This window comes from Trachemys scripta, chromosome 4 (genome assembly GCF_013100865.1).
Source record: "Trachemys scripta elegans isolate TJP31775 chromosome 4, CAS_Tse_1.0, whole genome shotgun sequence".
NCBI classification, from domain to species: Eukaryota; Metazoa; Chordata; order Testudines; family Emydidae; genus Trachemys; species Trachemys scripta.
The window spans coordinates 55,748,588-55,761,256 of NC_048301.1; the positions used below are offsets into that span (position 1 = coordinate 55,748,588).

At 43.0% G+C, this 12,669-nt stretch overlaps 1 protein-coding gene across 1 annotated transcript in view; it reads left to right on the forward strand.

Annotated features, from left to right (window-relative positions):
• The window catches only part of SPRED1 (sprouty related EVH1 domain containing 1), a 109,047-nt gene that overhangs the window by 40,652 nt on the left and 55,726 nt on the right, over positions 1-12,669 (forward strand). The window contains exon 2 of the mRNA XM_034768960.1: positions 10,917-11,091. Coding sequence (XP_034624851.1) covers positions 10,917-11,091 — 175 coding nt within the window. The remainder of the gene's footprint in view (positions 1-10,916; positions 11,092-12,669) is intronic.

Sequence of the window (12,669 nt, forward strand, 5' to 3'; positions counted from 1 at the left end):
AATGGTAGCCATTGTGCTGGCTTCAGCCCCAATTGGAGATGGTGGCTAGTTTGAAGAATGGAAAACTTGTGAGTTGGCAGCCTTTCATCTTTTCATGAGACAGGTTTAAAAGAAAAAACACCCAAAAGATGCTAGAGTGCCAATAAAATTGTGAGAGTTGGGAATACATTCTCCTCTACTTCTAGGCTTCATAACAGGAAGTGGGTTTTAGGAAGGCTTTGAATTGGGCACAGCAGGGTGAACAAATTCTCAGAGGACATTAGAAGTACAATGAACAGAAAAAGACTCTGCTTCAAACATAAATACTTGGCTTTTAGTACATTTGCCCTTGTAGTTACACCTCTACCTCGATATAACATGACCCGATATAACACAAATTCGGATATAACGCAGTAAAGCAGTGCTTCGCGGGGGGGGGGCTGCGCACTCCGGTGGAACAAAGCAAGTTCAATATAACACAGCGTTATATAGAGGTAGAGGTGTACTACTGTGTCCTAAACGATGAGTTTTAGCTTTTATTTTATTTGTTTGGTTGGTTTTTTTACTCTCTTGCTGGAGGTGGCTTCTGAGTATGTTCTAGTGATTGAAGCTTCTAAATGGTTACCATTTTAAACACGCCTTGTGGGGGGGAAAAGTAATAACTGCTAAAACCGTCTCTCTCTCACTCACACACACACACACACACACACACACACACTCTGAATAAGAAATAGTTTTTACTAAAAGGACACAGTCAAAATATTTTTCATATTTTTTAAATGCCTAGTTGCTGTCTATAATCATCTCTTGAATTCAGATCAGTTTCTTACCAATTCTCCATTTATCATGCACCTAACGGTGTTTTGTTGTAGGGCATCCTGTAAGGGCTTCTAATATGTCAAGTGGGAGGTTGGGAGCTGAAGAGCACTAAAGCATTTTTATACTCACAGTATCAAATCTACATAGTTTTTAAATAAGGAAAACCTAGGTCTAGTGATCTTGCTCAGTTTGCTTTCAAGGAATCATTATTAATAAAATTCAAGAAAACGTGATAAGTATGTTACACCGTCTGGGAATAGAATAAGTAGTCATTCATGCCTCAGAACTCTCACACAATGCATTTTGGAGTAAAATCTCCTTTCCTGGTGTCTGATTTATTAAGGTACAACACAACAAACAGTTCTCCTGGTTTTGCAAGATGAAAACAGTTCCTTCACTGGTCAGCAGTTTCACAATTAGTCCTTCCCTTCAGGCTGAGTCCTTTCTGCCCCAAGGTGTGGGGCTCTCCAGCCTCAAGACCCTAAATAATGAAGCAGTCCTCCACTTCAGCCTTGTCCATCTGCAACATTTGGAGGTATTTCCTGTTCTTATCACCTGGCCTTCCTCTTAGGCCCTTTATCCTAACCCTTTCTCGGGTTTCTTTCTGTACTCCCTTCTAAGAATTCTTGGATCTGGTCTGGCTCGTGGACTCCATTTCCCAGGCCTGGTTGCTGTCCGGAGCCCCACTTCCCCAGGTCTTGCCAAGACTCTGGTTTCTCCCTTACTTGAGAGTAGGCTGCCTCTTCTATAGCAGCGGTCTTGCTTTCATCCTGTGGTCACAGGACTCTTCTCAGGCTGTGTTTACACTTAAAAATTTTGCCAGCATAGCTTTGTCAGTTAGGAATGTGTCTTGGGGAAGGGGGAAAATAGGAATCACATCAGTAACCAACATAACTAGGCCAGCAAAAGGCTTTGGGAAGATGCAGCTACCCTGACAAAGTCTATTTGCTGATAAAAGTGGCATCTCCATTAGGACTTAGTCATGTCCTCCACCTGGAGGCTGCCACTCCCAAAACTCCATTTTCAAAGGGCTACATACCTAAAGCAAACATCCCATTCCACACATGTGCCCGAAGGACTAGCACCCTGTTACAAGTACAGATATTCACCTAACTTAAACAGTAGATTTGTCTGACTTTATTTTGGTGTTAGTACGATACCCTTTATGTAATCCACACATTTTTATCTTGTTTCTAATTATATATACATAAAGTCTCCTCTGCCCTGTCTGTTTGCAATCATAAAGTGCTCTCCTGTTTTGATATCAGGTACTCTAAGTGTCAGAAGAATAGCTCTTGAGGTCTCTCCCAAAGAGCAAACAAAAGCATTTTATATTGCCCTCTCCCCAACAAAAAAAAACCCAAAAAACTTAAAACAGGCTTACAAAGCACCAACCTGAGGTAGGGAGTGTGGATCCAGGAAGAGCTCACTCTGACCTGCCAACCTAGAGCATGGCAGAGTGTTGTTTTTTTTTTTTTTTTTTTTGGTATAGTGTCCTGTAGTTGGCACATAGACTTTTATAATATAAAAATCTCTTTTCTCTCCTCTTCCAACATAGTGAAAATGCATCAATCTGTTAGACACTCCATTGCACAAATTGATTTTTTCCCTGACAAATTGACTGCGTAGCCAATGTAACAACTATCTTTGCCATAATATATTGACCATGGATTTATGGGAATTCATCTTGTACTATGTTAGCTATATATAATATAAAAAAATTAATTTTGTTAAGACATTTTAGTTACATACTTCCAAATAGAAAGTTTAGTAATATTGAAACAAATTAGGGGGAAGTATTTACATATTTAAAAAAAAATAAACAAAATCCTAGATGGTAGCCAGTGTCACATGCATTAAAGTTAGTAATTCCAGTTGTGGATCCAATTTTTGGAGGTGACTTTATAGTTTTAAAATGCTGAAAAATATTTTTCATGAGTTATAATAATATGCAGAGGGTAGTTGCTCTACCCATAGGTTCACAGTGTAATTTCAGATGTGATCACTATTTCTTTGAGTTATATTTCCAATTTGAGGTTAAATAAAAGGATAGCGATGCTGAATGTGAGAATGGTACTGGTAGTTTCAAAAGTGGAATACTGTAGAAACTGAAAGGTGGTGTGTTTTTCTTTCCGTGAAATTGCATGGAAGTAGGCTCTTAAACTTTTGCAATGCTGATGGAAGAAGGGAGAACTCCGTTAATGTTTAGTAATGCATTCCAGTGGCTTAGTATCACAAGTATGTAGGACCGCAGATCTAGTGATTGTAAACAAATGTACAAAGTAATAATTAAAAAAAAAAAAAGACGTGCTGACCTTACAGTTCTGTAAGGATGCATCTATTATCTGAAAGAGTTCACATGGTATAGATATCTGTTTCACGCATTCAAGGAAAAAGTGTAATAGTAGTTTAACTATTTGAAAATTATCAGCTGCTAAACCGAAAAAACGTAACAGCTCTTCAGGGCAGGGATGCATCTTTTCTATGTTTTTGTACAGCATCCATTACATTAGGACAACAACCCCGATTTGGGGCATTACTATAATATAACTATTTACATAATATCCAAAACCAAACATTTTTTAAAATGTCTATTATCTAGGGTGAGAGTTCTAGCTGTATATGTTAACTGAAATTCTTCTTCGAGTGATTGCTCATGACAATTCCAAGTAGGTTTGTGCGCGCCGCATGCACGATCGTTGGAAGATTTTTTCCTAGTGGTACCCATCAGGTCAGCTGTGGAGCCCCCTGGAGTGGCGCCTTCATGGCCGTGTATATAGGTCCCTGCCAACCCACCGCCTTTTTAGTTCTTTCTTACCACCAGTGGTGATGGTTGGAGCAGCTTTCTCTTGCATTAGCAAGAGATTCCCTAGTGGACTCTCCCTTTCTTTCTGTAAATAGTTTGAAAGTTATAGTTAAGTTTTAGTTGGGGGTTACCCCACACAGACACACTGCTTTGTTCCCGTCCTGGGGACTGGGGCATGCCTCGGTCTCAGGACTTCAAGCCATGCAGGTCCTGCCTGAAGCCCACACCAAAGGGAGACCCACCCGATTCCTATCTAAAGTGTCTCGGAGAGGGACACCAGTCTGACAGGTGTAAAATCTGCAAGGATTTTAAGCCCAGAACTAAGGAGTGGGACTTTTGCTTAAAGCGTCTTCTAATGGAGTCAGCTCTTCAACCCCAACCACCCCAGGCAGCTTCCAAACCAGTGCCAGGTGCTTCAGTGTGCAGCGCGCTGGACTCAGCACCGAGAAAGGACTCCTCTAAAGGGCCATGACACTGCCATTCCCTGGCACCGAGGACCAATTGTAGTGCGAGGCACTGCTCACAGTCGCTGGTGCTTCACAAGAAAAAAAGATCTGCACCGCCCTGGTCAGATTCAGACTTCTCGTCGGAGGCGGACTCCTATGCTTCGAGGCAGAGCCGGCACCGCTCTCGTCACTGCCCTAGGCAAGATGAAGGGCAGCCAGTGCTTGTAATGTCCTGGCCACCGCAGTGGCAGGGACCGACACAGTGGCCCTTCTGGACACCATCGGCCTTTGGCCAAGTCCAGGGTCTGGGTTCCAGGTCCGTGTCGGAGGCACTAATCCCTCCATCGGCCATGTCTGTAGCCCAGGAGCCTGCCTGGGGTAGGGATGCACAAGCCCAGGCTGATAAGGACGTCCGCACTGAAGCAGCTGCGGCACTGGGTGCTAGTGTCATTTCCTGCACCTCTCAAGGGGATCCCCAATGGCCGGAGGGGCAAGAGGACACCGTGCCTCCGAGGACATCATCCTCGTACTCCCTAGATGAAGTGGTAGCGGGCACCTCCACCACTCTTCCCGCTATGGACATCAGGGCCCATCAAGACCTGCTCAGGAGGGTGGCCCAGAACCTGAACTTGCATGCAGAGTAGGTCTCTGAGGATACGGATCCCATGGTGGATATACTGGCCCCTGAAGGGCCCTCGAGGGTGGCTCTGCCCCTCATCAGAACCATACAGAATACCACCAAGGCTCTGTGGCACACACCCACCTCTGTTCCACTGATAGCCAAGGGTGCAGAATGTGAATACTTTGTGCCTTCTAAGGGGTATGAGCACCTCTGGGGACCCTGGTGGTGGAGGCAGCAAACCACAAAGAGCGCCGGGGCAACCGAGGCCTACCCCCAAATCCAAAGACACTAAGAAGCTGGACCTCTTCAGTCGGAAAGTCTACTCCACCAGGGGGTCCAGCTTCACATAGCGAATCAGCAAGTGGTCCTGAGCCGCTATGCTTATAATTCCTGGAGCTCTCTGGCCGAATTCCAGGAATTACTCCCAGCTGACTGCCGCTCGGAGTTTGGAGCGGTTCTGGAGGAGGGAAAGGTGGTTGCCAGGATCTCTCTTCAGGCCGCCCTGGACTGAGCTGACTCGGCCACCCACACTATGGGCACGGCCATAGCTATGAGATGCAGCTCTTGGCCTCAGGGCTCCTGCATGAGGTCCAGAACACAATTCTGGACCTGCACTTCGACTGCTCCAGCTTCTTTGCTGAACAGACAGACTCAAGGCTGCATAACCTTAAGGACTCGCAGGTGACGCTCAAGTCTTTGGGACTGCACACACCAGCCCCACAAAGAAAGGCATTTGAGCCCCAGACTGCCCAACAATTCTACCCTGCCCCTCCTAAACAGGACTACAGTAGGAAGTGGGGCAGAAGGAGGTGCTTATCTCAGTCCTCCTCTGGCCAAGGGAAGGGCTCGGCTAAGCAGACCTTGGACTCAGAGCCAAACTTTTGAAGGTGTGCCCCAAGACGGAGCACCAGTTCAATACCCGGATCTTTCCCCTCCCTTGTGAACTGTCTGTCCCATGCCTGGGCTCAAATAACCTCAAATCATTTGGGTCCTGAGCACTGAAGAACTGCAGTATTCTCTCCAATTCTGTTCCCTCCTGCCCTCCCACTCACCCTCCCTGTACCTCTTCAGGGACACTTCTTCCAAGCAACTGCTAATGCAGGAGGTGCAAACGCTCCTACAGCTGGGGGTGTAAAGGAGGTTCCTCTGGAGTTTAGGGGCAGGGGATTCTACTCCTGCTACTTCTTAATCCCCAAGGCCAAACACGGGCTCAGACCCATTTTAGACCCGTGAAACCTCAACAAATTCACGAAAAAACTGAAGTTCCTCATGGTCTCCCTGGCCTCCTCCATTACCTCTCTGAATCCAGGTACTGGTACGCACCCTCGACTTGAAGGGCTTCCACATACTTCCACATCTCCATAATCCCTTCCCACAGACAATTTCTACTGTTTGTGGTCAGCGGCACACGTTATCAATTCATGGTCCTCTCCTTGGGCTTATCGGCGGTGCCTTGGGTGTTCACCAAGTGCATGGCGGTCGTGGCGGCCTTCCTTCAAAAGTGTCGGGTGCAAGTCTTCCCATATCTAGACGACTAGCTCATCAAGGGCTGGTCCCAAACCCAGGTGGAGGAACTTGTGAGCCTGGTACGGACAACGTTCCTCAATCTGTCTCATCCTCAATGTGGCAAAGTCGACTCTGGGTCCCACTCAAACAATAGAATTCATTGGGGCTCTCCTGGACTCCGGCCAGGGCATTCCTGTCAGAGTCTCGTTTTCTAGCCATGGAGACCATCATAAAAGGTCTCCACTGGATCCCCACCACGATTGCTAGAAACTGCCTAAAATTACTCGAGCATATGGCAGTGTGCACTTACGCAACACTCAAGGCTGCAGCCTCCATCCCCTCCAGGTGTGGCTGGTCCAAGCCTACAGCCCAAACCTGGACCATCAGGACAGTCTGGTGCTCATGCTTTCTCCTCGGGCTCTCGAGTCCCTCCGGTGGTGGCTCGATTCACAGTCAGTCTGTGTGGGTGTACCTTTTTCCAAACCTCTCTGACCGGGCGTCGTCAGCAGTATCTTCCTGAAGTAAGGATCTCACGACACGAAGCAATAGGAAGTGCCAGCAGGTCTGCTCTTTCCTGAATCATAGCCCCGGCTCAATCACGTATGCCTTTATCCTTTCATGGATGGGGCGCCTGCTGTATGCGTGCGTGCATGCCTGCCATTCCCTCTTATCCACAAGGTCCTCCTCAAGGTCCGGCAGGACAAGGCTTTGCTGATTCGCATAGTGCCAGCATGGCACCGCCAACATTGGTTCTCCATGCTGTTGAACCTCTCGGTGGACATGCCCATGACATTGCCCCTGATTCCAGATTTCATCACATAGGACCCACGGCCACCTTCAGCAACCCAACCTGCAGTCTCGCCACCTCACCGCGTGAAAAATCCATGGCTAAACCCACTAGAGCACCAGTGCTCTGATTTGATTGGGGAAGTTCTCCTTGGCAGTTGAAAGCCACTTGTGTAGTCAAGTGGAAAAGGTTCTCTATTTGGTCTGCACAGAAGGGCACCCCTCCGCTGCAGTCCTCAATCCCTTTTACACTGGACTACTTACTCTACTTAAAGCAGCATGAGCTGGCAGTCTCATCAATCCAGGTGCACCTGGCAGCTATTTCCGCTTTCCACCCACATGCAGCGGGGCAGTTGGTATTTGCTATGTTTGGATGCTTCCTTAAGGGGCTAGACAGACTGTACCCCTAGGTGTGGCAACTGGTGCCCCCTGGGACCTTAACCTGGTCCTCTTAAGGCTCATGAGTTCTCCTTTCGAACCTCTAGCAATATGTTCTCTGCTTTATCTCTCTTGTAAAGTGGTGGTTTTTGTGGCTATAATGTCAGCCAGAAGAATGTCTGAGCTCAAAGGGTACGTCTACACTTACCGGAGGGTCCGGTGGCAGGCAATCGATGTTCTGGGATCGATTTATCACGTCTGGCTTAGACTCGATAAATCGATCCCGGATCGATCCTGGAAGTGCTCGCTGTCGACGCCAGTTCTGTTTGCCACTATGCCAATTAAACCTTTGACAGTTGTTTAAAAATGTCATGTCACAGGTTTAATTGACTCAGTGGTGGTAATTCTGAAAGATCTTGGAATCTTGTCTACAGAAGCCAGTGGTAGCACCCAGTAGGAATTTGTTCCTAAAATTCCCAAGTGTAGATTGAGTTCTAGGGCACATCAACATGTGAAGTGTTAGAGATTTTAGGGACTAATAGCTCCAATGGCATAAAAGTTAGAGCGATCTCTGCTGTATTCGCAAAAGATACTGAAAAATTAACCTTTTGGTTGTTGCAGTGCAACTTAAAAATATAGATTTGTTTTTGTTACTTAACTGTACTCAAAAATAAAACACGTAAAACTTTAGTGCCTACAAGTCCACTCAGTCCTACTTCTTGTTCAGCCAATCGCTAAGACAGACAAGTTTGTTTCCATTTACGGGGTCCTACCTCTAATTTCCGTCCCCTCTCTTTCCCCACATAATGCACTTTCACAATAAAGAGATTGCATTACAGTACTTGTATGAGGTAAACTGAAAAAAAATTACTATTTCTTTTGTTTATCTTTATTACAGTGCAAATATTTGTAATAAAAATAAAGTGAATACTTTACACTTTGTAGTCTGTGTTGTAATTGAAATAAATATATTTGAAAATGTAGAAAAATATCCAAAAATATTTATAATGAATTTAAATTATTGTTTAACAGTGCGATTTTTTTTTTTTATCACAATTTTTTTTAATCATTTGATAGCCCTAGTTTTTCATCCTTTGATGTTTGGATGAGAAGTTTTCATCATTTTAGTATGAAGGGGTTGTTAATGTACTGTACCATCTTTATTTGTGTTGGGACTTTTTATTTTGGAATCTTACACTAATTGGCCTTTATCAGTTGTATAAATGGATTTCACAGTAGTTGATCAAAATGTTTACGGTTTGAATGTTGTCATAATTCAATATACTTGATTAGATGGTACAATTAAGCATAAGGTTAAATGTGAAGATGGTGTTACTGTAACTTGGAGAGCTCTTGGACAAAAGGAAGTTCTATATTTCTGTAAATTATATTTGGGGATATAGTAAAAGTACAGAAGCCTGTGGAAGTGGCAATACTTCTGTTAACATACAAAGAGAAGTACTGAACTTTAGTTCTGAAACCTCTCTAGGTACTGTATTCTGCTGGTTTGTGAACTTCAGTTTCCTTACATTAAATTTGAAGTTGGCCTGGTGGAAGAGAGCAGAAATGTAATATTTTGTCAGACAAGATTGTGGCATTGCACACTGTTTTTTCCCTTATTCACAGGGAAGCCCTAATATCCTTGATTTCCTTCAGAAGGAGCAGCTTATATGCTGTCAAGGGAGCAGTGACCAAGAAAAGTCTGAAGCAAATGGATTTTAAATGTATAAGCAGACACTTTTTAAGATCTTGTCTTTACAACTGAAATTCTCTTAATATAGATCTGAGACCAATTAGACTTGCAGTAATACTACACTGTGAAAAATTAAGTTTGAGACTCATACTTGGTTATCTGGCTGCTTCTGGGAATATAAGAATGAGTGAGTGCATGGCAGTGCTTCCTTCATGCGTTTTGGGATGTCCCTGGTGAAGGAGAGGCTGCTAATTGATAATGGTACTAAAATGGCTCCCATTGGTGTCATTACACAGACCACAGCAAATGTTTACTTTAGCTACAGTTTTTAGCGACGAAAGACATAGGTTCAGTGAACAACTTATATTTCATTTGTCACCCATAGGCTAAAATGTTCTTGTGTACTTTTGTTTCATTTTCCAGTTTGTACAGCCGCATTTGCACAACTTTATGTATTTGATCATTAGATGTTTACATCATAATGCTTATTTTATATATTTGAATTACAAGTTAAACCAAGAAAGCCCAACAATGACTTCTGGTGTGTTAAAAGGTTTTGAAAAGATCAGCATGGAATATCAGAAATTCCTAATGTGTTAAAATTTAACCATTTGTGAAATAAAACATTCTCCCACATCCCAAAAAGATGCATTTGATTATAAATAGTACTCTTGTATAGATATCTTTTTGTAAATTTCTAGTTCAATTCTTATAGTTCATATAACATCACTCAGGTGGCGTAACTTTGCAAACTTGGTTTCTGAAACCCAGTGTAAGCCAAACATATGGTCCTCATTTCTTGTAAAATAGTGGATTGCTTTTTCTAAAGTGCATAAATGATTGTGCAGAGGGCACGATCACACAAGTTCCTGTTTGGAAGTCACAAACTAGCATTTCCATTTTTTAAAAACAAAAAAACAAAACGAGTTGGCAGAGACTTTTGAAGAAATAATATAGCACACTTTTTTTTAAATAAACCAATTTTTAGATTTCTCTGCTTTACAGTATTTCAAAAGAGCTATGTAAAATGCAAGTAAATTCCATCATGTATCAAACAGAAAAGATGATGTTGGGAGCAAATGGTCCTAAAATAAGTCTAGTACTCTCTTAAAAATGCCACTTCGGTACAAGAAGTAATTTTAGGTGTTCGTAAAAATTACATAGTTCAATCAGCAGAAATATCTATTGTCAGTTAAGATTTTCTTTATTCATAGGACCCTGTAGTATATATGCTTCTTTTATTATTTATTTTATTTATGTATTTATTTATTTATTTATTTATTGCTTAAAGAATATAACTTTTGGAACTGGTGAAAACATAGTTGTAAAGCAAACGGTGGGAAAAAACAGGTTTCTTAGCTTAGGGCCTGCTCCTAATATGATTTCAGTGGGAGCAGGATCAAGCCCTTCTCATTTGTTTACTTTTCTGTACAACTGATATTGGAAACCTGACTCACTTCATAATTAGTCTTCAGTCAGAAGCCGATGCTTCCTAGATATAGTTAGACCATTAAATATATGGTTTCTAAATCCATTTGTATCTTTACTGAAGGCTAATGTTGGTTGGTAAGATTTCTCTGATCACCAGATATTTACCACAACAAGAAATTATATCAAAAGCGCCCAAGGAAAAGGAGAGGCTTACAAAACAATTTTTTTAAGTTAGATTTAAAATAAAAGCATGTTAAAAGTTAGTTTAATATTGGGCAGATTTCCAGGTTATAGCGTCTGCTCTCTTTTCGGTTGACTGTTAGGAAAACAGAAAGCACTTAACAGACATTTATTTTTATTAATGTGGTCGTGGTATTTCAAATAAGATTGGGTGCTCAGCCATTTTGTGTCTATGGAAAAACTAATTTGTTCATGTTGCATCTCTTTCAGTAATAGTTATGCAAGAGTGCGAGCTGTGGTGATGACCCGGGATGACTCAAGTGGTGGATGGTTACCACTTGGAGGGGGTGGACTAAGCTGCGTTACGGTCTTCAAAGTCATTCATCAAGAAGAGAACAGCTGTGCTGATTTTCTTATCCACGGAGAACGACTCAGGGATAAAACGGTAACAAATTACATTATGAATACAACATATGTATAACTTGATAGAACCTAAAAGTAACACCTACATGTTGTTGGTCTACACCTTTTCCGTGGGGCAGGCACCGGACGACTACCCACCAAGGACCGTGGCCGCCGGACAAGCAGCCGCCGTGAAGCTGCAATGGTCAAAAGGCGTCGCCACCGAAATGCCACTATGAAGCAGCGTCATCAAGTGGCATCACCGCCGAAATGCCGCCGAATTTTGGCGGTAGTGCTTCTTGATGTTGCCGCTTCTTGGCAGCATTTCATCAGCTGCTTTTCCAGCGGCCAGTAGGCGGGCGCACATGGATGCCCCGACGGGCGCCATGGCCCCTGCGGGCACCGCGTAGGCGACCCCGGTCTACAGAATAATTAAACTTCTTAGCCATAGTTGTTTCCACTCTTTGTTGCGTGATTTTACACTGTCTAAATATTCATATGCCTATAAGAGCAAGTACCGTATTTTATTTTTTGACTCTTTAAATTTTCTTCCTGTGTCTCTAAAATTAAGTGTTGCCCTTTCAAAAGTTCAAAAATACACTTTTTGGCAAACAATTAGTTTTTCTCCCCTTTGTCTTTCTAAGAGAGCTTCAAACTAACCTCTCTTTTCTGTTTGTGCATTGGCAAAATCAGTGAAGTCAGCAAAGTGCAGAAAAGCAGAAAAGTACAAGCATGCAACATTCTTGAAGTTTGTTTAAAAAAAGAAAAAAGGGGGGAAAAAAAAAAAAGTCCAGAAGGAATTCCATCTTGAACTATAAACATTTTATTCTGGGTCAAATTTTCCACCTAGAGTAAGGCAGTTTCTGTAGTTGTTGCTTGAAAATAATCTGTCTGGACTCTGATAAAATAAATACTAGAAAACATTGCATTGCTTGAAAACCACACAGGGGAGTTACAGCGCAGTATGCTAGTGAACATTGCATTTCACAAGAGTTTCATCTCTTACATGTATGAAGTGTGCAGTTTCCTTTTAGGATAAAAGATAGAATTGCTTTTTAGGTCTGTGTTGCTAATTCTCACATGTGAGTACCTACTCCTCCATCAGTACTGATGAATTTTCTGCCTTTATCTCAGCAGTTAGAAAGGAGGTCCTATGATGCTGTCACAATCTCCATGGCAAGTGGTGGTTGGTTCCCAAACCCTGTTGAAAGCCTTGGACCCTCTTCCTCCTCCCATTGTCCAGCACTTGGCAGGCTCAGAAACTGAGGGTATTAGTGATCCCATGTTGTTTAGATTTTTCTCACAAACCTTTTTTCTAGCCCTAACCAGCCTCTCACCAGACCTCCATAAACTCTAAGATTCTAATAAGGTGCTAAATTCCATCATAGTAGCACTGTCTCTTTTTCCCCCTGCACAGTGCAACCTCTGACATGCTTAGGCTGTCAGCCAGGTCACTCTCTGCAACACGCTCTTTTGATTGGATAAAAGGGGGTGATGTGTGACCAGAAAGGGAAAAGCCATTAAAAGGAGTTTCTTGGTGAGTTTTGACTTCGGAAGAGCTGATAGATCACCCACGTCATCAGTGGAAGAGGGCAAACTTTCTCCATCATCCTTGGACTAG